The sequence below is a fragment of the Anguilla rostrata genome, chromosome 13 (genome assembly GCF_018555375.3).
Source record: "Anguilla rostrata isolate EN2019 chromosome 13, ASM1855537v3, whole genome shotgun sequence".
NCBI lineage: Eukaryota > Metazoa > Chordata > Actinopteri > Anguilliformes > Anguillidae > Anguilla > Anguilla rostrata.
Window position 1 is genome coordinate 35092375 of NC_057945.1, and position 10127 is coordinate 35102501.

The 10127-nt window shown below is 46.7% G+C and overlaps 3 protein-coding genes across 3 annotated transcripts in view; 2 read left to right on the forward strand and 1 right to left on the reverse strand.

The window, feature by feature from the left end:
• Positions 1-1463, reverse strand: part of LOC135237695 (transcription initiation factor TFIID subunit 1-like) — a 37783-nt gene extending 36320 nt beyond the window's left edge. The window contains exon 1 of the mRNA XM_064305059.1: positions 1369-1463. The gene's annotated coding sequence lies outside the window, so the exon portion shown is untranslated. The remainder of the gene's footprint in view (positions 1-1368) is intronic.
• The window catches only part of LOC135238574 (matrix remodeling-associated protein 8-like), a 249684-nt gene that overhangs the window by 133545 nt on the left and 106012 nt on the right, over positions 1-10127 (forward strand). The gene's annotated exons all lie outside the window — the stretch shown is intronic.
• On the forward strand, positions 833-9924 carry uts2b (urotensin 2, beta). The gene is made up of 5 exons (XM_064305068.1): positions 833-1120; positions 3644-3792; positions 5457-5576; positions 8340-8383; positions 9131-9924. The coding sequence occupies exons 2-5, from the start codon at positions 3687-3689 to the stop codon at positions 9242-9244; spliced, it is 384 nt and encodes a 127-aa protein (XP_064161138.1). The 5' UTR covers positions 833-1120; positions 3644-3686; the 3' UTR covers positions 9245-9924.

Genomic DNA, 10127 nt, shown 5'->3' on the forward strand with positions numbered 1-10127 from the left:
ATTCTAGTAATTTTATGATATTATAGTTATAGTAATATTGCTTTCATTTCTATTCTAAAACAGCCTTCATAAAATACAGTTTATGCATTTAACCCTGTCTTGACAGTAGTGATTGATAATAGTTTCCCAACATTTTCCAGATGAATCGGGAGATTTAATGCATTGCCAATCGTGTCCAAAGGCTTCTTGCAATAAATTATTTCCCCCACACAACGTTTGTGAATTGCAAAAGTAATGTGTGGGAATTTATCAAATACCAATGACGTCAAAACCATTGGTTCATTCATCGAATAAAGTCTATTTTTGGTAATTTGCCATTGTATGCAGAGTTCCTGGGCTGTCTGCGCCACCTGCTGGTGATATAACTCTCCTACGAGGAAGCTTGGAATATTTGTAAGATTCTATCACTTACAAGCACTTCATTAAGATGAGCAAAACGTGGCAATCGTTTAAGGAAACTTGATTAATATGTGGTGACATAAGTGCGTCTCCCTGTTTGCAGAGTTCACCACTAGGCCCATGTTAAGGCCGCCACGCCATTCACAAAATTCCCTTCGGACAAGTTTTAACCGCTTGCATATGCAGACATTTGTGCACGCATTCTGGGTCGACATTTTCCCACTTTCTGCTGCACGCGAACCAAAATTCTATCGATTTCACATTGCATCTTTCCTATCATAATTCGCTTACCGGCCATTTACCAGCAGGACGTTCTCGAGATAATGTGTAGTGGTAATGGTGAACACAATGCTTTACCATTTTTTTCCCTTCACCAATGAGCTGTTACATCAACACAACAGGCTGACTCCCGTCTTGGCTGTCGGTACAAGACAGTGCCTTTGGATCCCATCCACATTCAGCGTTGAAAAATCATGAGATTGTCAGAAATATGCCTACGTCTCATCATTTACTTTGTTGCCCTATTTAGATTGTTTCATATTGCACACTTTTCATTGCAGAAAACTATAAGGCTACGTAAAACTCTAGTATGTGGCAGACTACACAGCCACTTTAATAACTCACTGAGTTATTAGAGCCAAGTTCTTTGTTTGATAAATACGTCATCGGCCTATATGACGTGAGCCCCTATATGGCATTTTGTCCCTTTGGTCGACGCGAGGTAGGCTTCTAATTTTTTATTCAAATAAGCAGCCTCCCTATCGCTCTGTAAAATGAACCTGTTTTCCATAACCCTATTAGGCCGTATCCCGTCTGTTCGAGCACAGAACGCACATAAACAAAGAGTTTATTGCGGATATTGCGATAAACAGAAACTAGGATACTCAAAGCGCGTCTTGTACGAACAAGGGCAGTGAATCATTTGAACATCCGTCAAATCGATTTATAGAGCGATGACCGGTGCCCTACCTTTAAGGTCCACTTTTAACTCCAGCATGAAATGTCAGACATGTTTGTGGAAATAACCTTTCGATTTAAATGCGCTTCATATTATTCATTCAAATTGGTTATGCTAATATTCTGTTCACCATTGGACGTGGATAATTCAAATCCTATTCGGGAGAAAACTCAATATCTCCTATTTACAGCTAAGATAATAAATCACCGAGAGAGACTTCCACCGAACTAAACGGAGGAAAGACAAAACTGAGAAATGTATTCAGAATATACCCAATAGGCCTACACAATTACAATGCTCTGAGTTCAAATTCTGATTAAACGTGGGCTACCATTTCTTTAAGATTACTGAAATATTTTCATATTATCTTATTAACATGTGCTCAGGCGCTTATTTCTGAACATGTTATTTGAAATTCTGTCATTTTAATACCATTCATTGCTATGACCAGGAAGTACTTGTGTTTTCCTCATTTTTGCCACTTGGACTTTCTTGACCTCTCTCACTTGCGAGACTGAGTCGTCAGTCAGCACAGCCCCCCATCCAAAATTCACAGGTGAATCATCCTCATTTTAATTTAGAAAACTGCACATGTACCTTGTTATTCGACTCGGGGGGAACTGAATGTCCAGACACGTCAAGTGGGAGACTAGTGATTGATGAGACACGACTTCACACGTGTCAGCCGGGTCCAGATAAAGGTCCAAATAAAGTTCAACACAGCTGTATCTAGACGACTAATATGACACAGAAAAAGGTGGGGATTAAATTTTTTTATTTTTAATTTTTAATTTAGGATCGTGAAAGGGTGTCTCAGGTTACTCTCTCGCAAACATTTATTGTTATAAAGTAAATTATATTGTTATATTATTATTATTTACCCATTCTTTGTATATTTTATATATATATATATATATATATGTGTGTATATATATATATATGATTTTTAAAATAATAATTCAACCAGAAGAAGCTCCTGGAAACTCATTAGACAGTAGTAATAAGTGTCATATCAGCTTGTCGCTATTTGCAAATTCTCTGTTGGAAAATCAGCACATTTAATCCATTCCTTGTGCTGAATTACTAATTTTATTAAATCACATGCAGATATGATATTTATATAATTGAGAACTTGTTATGGACAGTGTGGAGCTACAGTCTACAAGCCAGAAAGCACAGAGGGCTAAAAGTTAGTTCCCGATTTCCAATAACTGAGTTGCTTGATACAGCAATTCAAATACGTTCACTGCACCTCCCTTCTTGAGACAGATGTCTTAGATGCTTTCAGAACGATATGATGGTAAACATATTCCAGTCTCTGGCCATACGTACAAGCCAAACTTTCCCCGTTCAGAAGGAAAATTAGCATGTATTTGAACTGCACAGCTGCAGTAGTAACACTGGACATGGATGTCCACCAAACGAATCAGCACGTGATATAATGAATGTAAGAGGTAGTCTTAGACTGAGTTGTCAAACCAAGTCACAAAGTTGTGGTGGTGAGTGCTGAGGTTGGAGAGAATAACTACTACATCACAAAAAACAGAACAGTTATGAAATTGTACAGAGGTCTGATGGAAGAGACACAACAGAAAACTAGGCAGGTTAAAAAGCAACAAAAAATTTTCAAAAATTGTTTGCAACAACAAGATGCGTAAATTACCAAAATAAGGTAACACTCTCAATCTCATCGCTATCTTATTACTGCTACCTTCCTCACTTAAGCTACCAAGCCCGGGGAATGTAGAGCGTCTGAAATTTCACGTTTTCGCAGAGTTAGCTGACTCCTCACACTTTGATTAAATGGAATAGGCGGCTGGGTTAATGCGGCTGATGGGCAGCTCAATAAGTAAATTGAGCGGGCGATTTGCCCGCCTTGTCTCCTCACCGATACCGGGGGGGGGTTCTCTGCGCACCTGCGGCCTGTCAATTTATGAACTCCGTAAAAAAAAAAAAAAGGCTGAACTGGAGCCAGGGCGGGTAAAATACGGCTCTGTCCCTGACGCACGGAGCATCACGCTCGGCCCCATTTTATTGGGCCCTTCGCTCAGGTGCTCCTCCGTAGGGCCGGGACCGGATTTACGAGAAAGAGAAAATTTTAAAAGGATTTATGGATGCAAATGGAGGGGTTGGGGCGGGGCTGGGGGGGGGGGGGGGGTTGGGCGGTGAAGGGGGGGTTCACTTGCAAAAGGCAATGGTGGCGGGCCTGGGGAGGTATATATACCGGGAGAGGAGAGTGGAGACAGCATACCCGACCGGCGACTACCTGAGCGTTCCATCTCCCAGAAGCCCCTCCGAGAGACACAGCCGCCCCGCCCTACCTGCAGAGATGATGTGCAACCTGCTCCTGTCCTGGGCCCTGGTCCTCACCGCCTGCGGGCCGGGCCTCTCGCACCCCATCTCCGAATCGGCCGAGATGTCCTTCTCAGGCCCAGGTGAGTCCCCCCGGGGAACCGTCTCACCTGCCGCGGGGCAGACCGCCTCAGAGACCACGCCCTCTAAAGCAGCGAGCAGACGGTCTCTAACCGGACTCCGACTGACAGCGCCATTTGTTCTGAAGCGAGGGTGTCGAACTCCAAGCCTACAGGGTTGGAGGGTCTGCAGGGTTTTGAGGTTTCCTTTCTATTTAGCGTAAAAAAACATGGACCGCACCCCAAGAAAACCCAAACTGATAACTTATATTATAAATATAATACGTCATCAGTTTGAGATTTCCAGAGATCGCTGTCCGTGTTCTTCTCTGCGGTTTTTTTTTTTTTGTTTGGATTCAGCACTGAGTTGCTAAGTAGGTCTGAGTTGAGCACGTTTCATTGACTATTCGGGCTTTGAAAACATGGCGTGCAGACTCTTTCACATGCCAGTCAGCGAGTTAAAATATGCACTTAAGACCTGAAACACCAAAAAACCCAGCAGACGCTGCAGCCCTCCAGGGCTTGGGTTTGATGCCCCAGCTCGAGGGGAGGCCTACAGGGTGTGGCTGGCTTACAGTACGCACATTCGTAGCTCTCATGGGAGCGAGTGGCAAACCATCAGCTTTTAGGTTTTAAGAGTTTGCAACCAGTTTGTAAATGACTAATGACAAATTGTGTTGAAGGTTGTGTTGTTTATGTGACCTGCTTGGGTTATATTGGTTCATTTCAACTGCAAGGGGCGCTCTCTTCTATTTCTTCCTATAGCACTAAATCCAGTAACAGTAGGAGTGGTGCGTTGCTGCAGCATTATGATGCGGGAGCTGACTGCGACTGTTGTTCTTGAAATGGCGGTTTGGCGATCGCATCGTCACGCTGTTGCAGTCACAGCGTGGTGCGAAATTCTAACGGCGTATGTCACCGAACTGAGGTGTTCAACAGAGTGACAGCTCAGTTGTCTTTACAGTGTGGTGTGCTGCACTGTGGGACATTAGGCTGTCTGTTGTTAAAGAGTAGCACAGTCGACCGTTTTAGCCAGTGTGGCATTGACGCTTGTTACTACTCAGATTTTTATAGTGTGGTTTGAGTTTTAGTCTTTATTAATACAGTATTCTGACAGTTGTCTTTACAGTGTGGTGTGCTGCACTGTGGCATTAGGCTGTCTGTTGTTAAAAGAGTAGCACAGTCGACCGTTTTAGCCAGTGTGGCATTGACGCTTGTTACTGCTCAGATTTTTATAGTGTGGTTTGAGTTTTAGTCTTTATTCCTACAGTATGCTGACTGTTGCCCCAGCTGCAATGGTCTAATTGTACTGTATGCTGTTGCTGTAGCTATGCTTGTGGATTGTTACTGTGGTGTAGGGAAAGTGTTGACTGTGCACTGTAGCTAAAGTCTGGTGAATGTGCTGGCTATATGCTGTGACCAAAATAGTGGTGTATGTTTTGCCTGGTTTGTAGTCACGGAGTGGTGTATTTGTTGATAGGGTTGTAGACACAGAGAAGTGTGTGTATTCATGTGTGTGTGATGTGTGCAATGTGTGAGTGTGTGTATGTGTGTGTGTGTGATTAGTGATGTGTTTGTGTATGTGGTGTGTGTGTGTGCATGCGCTTGCGTGTGATGCGTGCGATGTGTGTATTTGTGTATGTGATGTTTGTGTGAGTACAGTTGACAGCATGTTGCTGTATTTGCAGTGACAGTAGAGGAAGGCCGACCAGAAGATCTGTCGCTGTCTGACCAGGCCTATCTGTCCCAGGGCGGAATAAATTTGGGCTACCCCTCTCTACTGGCTGGAGACATCCTCAACAGGGACGGTGAGATACTTTACATCAGGCAGCTTCGCCTATTTAAACCCCACACACTACTGGCGTCAGTGAAAACATTTTCCTTGGGAGCGCCAGAATTTGCATCAGTCATCTCCTCACCAGGGAGACTGCATGGTAATTACTGAGCAATCTGTGACTGCACGTGGCTCAGCAGGCTGGCTGTGAAAGAGGTCTCTGTTAGCAGTATAAGAGATACCTCAGCCTTGGCTGGCCCCCATAGCTTGTGAGAGTAGAGTAGAGCAGTATAAGAGATACCTCAGCCTTGGCCGGCCCCCGTAGCTTGTGAGAGTAGAGTAGAGCAGTATAAGAGATACTCAGCCTTGACCAGCCCCCGTAGCTTGTGAGAGTAGAGTAGAGCAGTATAAGAGATACCTCAGCCTTGGCCGGCCCCCGTAGCTTGTGAGAGTAGAGTAGAGCAGTATAAGAGATACTCAGCCTTGACCAGCCCCCGTAGCTTGTGAGAGTAGAGTAGAGCAGTATAAGAGATACCTCAGCCTTGGCCGGCCCCCGTAGCTTGTGAGAGTAGAGTAGAGCAGTATAAGAGATACCTCAGCCTTGGCCAGCCCCCGTAGCTTGTGAGAGTAGAGTAGAGCAGTATAAGAGACACCTCAGCCTTGGCCGGCCCCCGTAGCTTGTGAGAGTAGAGTAGAGCAGTATAAGAGATACCTCAGCCTTGACCAGCCCCCGTAGCTTGTGAGAGTAGAGTAGAGCAGTATAAGAGATACCTCAGCCTTGGCCAGCCCCCGTAGCTTGTGAGAGTAGAGTAGAGCAGTATAAGAGATACTCAGCCTTGACCAGCCCCCGTAGCTTGTGAGAGTAGAGTAGAGCAGTATAAGAGATACCTCAGCCTTGGCCGGCCCCCGTAGCTTGTGAGAGTAGAGTAGAGCAGTATAAGAGATACTCAGCCTTGACCAGCCCCCGTAGCTTGTGAGAGTAGAGTAGAGCAGTATAAGAGATACCTCAGCCTTGACCAGCCCCCGTAGCTTGTGAGAGTAGAGTAGAGCAGTATAAGAGATACCTCAGCCTTGGCCGGCCCCCGTAGCTTGTGAGAGTAGAGTAGAGCAGTATAAGAGATACCTCAGCCTTGGCCGGCCCCCGTAGCTTGTGAGAGTAGAGTAGAGCAGTATAAGAGATACCTCAGCCTTGGCCGGCCCCCGTAGCTTGTGAGAGTAGAGTAGAGCAGTATAAGAGATACCTCAGCCTTGGCCGGCCCCCGTAGCTTGTGAGAGTAGAGTAGAGCAGTATAAGAGATACCTCAGCCTTGACCAGCCCCCGTAGCTTGTGAGAGTAGAGTAGAGCAGTATAAGAGATACCTCAGCCTTGCCGGCCCCGTAGCTTGTGAGAGTAGAGTAGAGCAGTATAAGAGATACCTCAGCCTTGGCCAGCCCCCGTAGCTTGTGAGAGTAGAGTAGAGCAGTATAAGAGATACTCAGCCTTGACCAGCCCCCGTAGCTTGTGAGAGTAGAGTAGGCAGTATAAGATACCTCAGCCTTGGCCGGCCCCCGTAGCTTGTGAGAGTAGAGTAGAGCAGTATAGAGATACCTCAGCCTTGACCAGCCCCCGTAGCTTGTGTGAGTAGAGTAGAGCAGTATAAGAGATACCTCAGCCTTGGCCGGCCCCCGTAGCTTGTGAGAGTAGAGTAGAGCAGTATAAGAGATACCTCAGCCTTGGCCGGCCCCCGTAGCTTGTGAGAGTAGAGTAGAGCAGTATAAGAGATACCTCAGCCTTGGCCGGCCCCCGTAGCTTGTGAGAGTAGAGTAGAGCAGTATAAGAGATACCTCAGCCTTGACCAGCCCCCGTAGCTTGTGAGAGTAGAGTAGAGCAGTATAAGAGACACCTCAGCCTTGGCCGGCCCCCGTAGCTTGTGAGAGTAGAGTAGAGCAGTATAAGAGACACCTCAGCCTTGACCGGCCCCCGTAGCTTGTGAGAGTAGAGTAGAGCAGTATAAGAGATACCTCAGCCTTGACCGGCCCCCGTAGCTTGTGAGAGTAGAGTAGAGCAGTATAAGAGATACCTCAGCCTTGACCGGCCCCCGTAGCTTGTGAGAGTAGAGTAGAGCAGTATAAGAGATACCTCAGCCTTGGCCGGCCCCCGTAGCTTGTGAGAGTAGAGTAGAGCAGTATAAGAGATACCTCAGCCTTGACCGGCCCCCGTAGCTTGTGTGAGTAGAGTAGAGCAGTATAAGAGATACCTCAGCCTTGGCCGGCCCCGTAGCTTGTGAGAGTAGAGTAGAGCAGTATAAGAGATACCTCAGCCTTGGCTGGCCCCCATAGCTTGTGAGAGTAGAGTAGAGCAGTATAAGAGATACCTCAGCCTTGGCCGGCCCCCGTAGCTTGTGAGAGTAGAGTAGAGCAGTATAAGAGATACCTCAGCCTTGACCAGCCCCCGTAGCTTGTGAGAGTAGAGTAGAGCAGTATAAGAGACACCTCAGCCTTGGCCGGCCCCCGTAGCTTGTGAGAGTAGAGTAGAGCAGTATAAGAGACACCTCAGCCTTGACCGGCCCCCGTAGCTTGTGAGAGTAGAGTAGAGCAGTATAAGAGATACCTCAGCCTTGACCGGCCCCCGTAGCTTGTGAGAGTAGAGTAGAGCAGTATAAGAGATACCTCAGCCTTGGCCGGCCCCCGTAGCTTGTGAGAGTAGAGTAGAGCAGTATAAGAGATACCTCAGCCTTGACCGGCCCCCGTAGCTTGTGAGAGGCAGCGCTGCGTTCTTCTGAGCCTGTGCTGACGGAACCTTCTGGATGTTTCACAGGACTGGGGCCCGAAGGATTTCTGCCCAGGGAAGCAGTGAAAGAGGTGAGAGTCACTCCCTGCACACGCCTACACCTTCACACCTCTCCTCACACACGCCTAACATATACACATTCCCTACACATTCCTCATCCACAGTCCCAAACACTCCTAGTCCCAACAACTCCCTACACCTCTCTACATCTCCTGCACACCCTCACACTCCTACACTCTGTACTACTCCCTGCACACACCCTGCACACTCCCTACATACTCCCTGCACACACCCTGCACACTCCCTACACACTCTTTACACACTCCCTGCACACGCCCTGTGCACTCCCTACACACTCTTTACATACTCCCTGCACACCCTGCACACTCCCTACACACTCTTTACATACTCCCTGCACACACCCTGCACACTCCCTACACACTCTTTACACACTCCCTGCACACGCCCTGTGCACTCCCTACAACCACAAAATGAAGAATTTGCCATTTTAAAGCCCCTTCCAATATTATTTGATACATAGATTATACAAAAAAAGCTTTTTTTTCTGAGTTTAAATTTTGAAAATAAATATGAAGGAAATTAACATGTGTACAAGGAATTAGACATTATAGTCAAAAGAAAAGCTGAGAGATATTTATATCGGAAACAGAGAGGTAAGTTAGAGAGAGTGAGTTAGAGGGATACCAAATGTGAGTTGATGGATCTTGGCCTGTGTCCCAGAGCTGCACTGCCTTCCACTGTCTGCTCGTCTGAAGAAGCCAGGCACCCCCCCACCCCCCTCTCTCTCTCTCTTTCAGGCCCTCCTGGAGAAACAGAGCAGGCTCCGCCCCTTCGCCCGTTTCCTGGGACAGAGGAGGCAGTACAGGAAGAGGGGCAGCGGCTCCGAGTGCTTCTGGAAGTACTGCGTCTGAGACCGGCGCGCGGACGCACTGACACACACACACACACACACACACACACGCACACACACACACACACACACACACACACACACACACACACACGCACACACACACACGTACCCACTGACACACACACACACACGCACACACACGTACCCACAGACACACACACATGCTCACACACATACCATGCCTGCACAGGCACGAACAAAGGCACGCACACATGCTCACGCACTCTCTCTCACACACTCACACACAGATACACACACACATACACTGCTCATTTGCAAATGCTGATACATCCAGCATGCATTGCAGAAACCCACCCAGTCACATGCTCCCAGCGAAGAGCAAACCACACCACACAGCTGCACCAAGAACATGACAACAGGAAACACACTGGCAGTTACAACAGCCCATCATCTAGAGAGACACCTTTTCTTCAGGGTACGTAAAGCCCTAAAGGCACTGGCATTATCACCTGAAGCATTAACAATCACTAATACACACTGTAAGCTTTGGAACTTTTGAGCTTTAAAAGGCCTGTTAGTTTTATTTTTAAATACTTTTCTTTCATGCCTGCTCACTCCAGTGCCAGAAGTGTAAATAGGGACCGTCTGAAGAACTTGACTGAAACATTTGATGCCGGTCTGTATGTTAAATAGAAATAAACCTTGTTTGGAAGAGCCTTCATGCGTTCATTTTGTGTTGAATACACCTTGTTTATGTGTGTGTGTGTGTGTGTGTGTGTGTGTGTGCATGTGTGTGCATGCGTGTGCGCATCTGAAAGGGGTATCCATGAGATTTCTAATTGTACTGGATCCCAATGCATGTTGGCCTACATTGGAATAGGGGGCCCATTTTAAACACTGTTAAATAAAAAATATGGTTG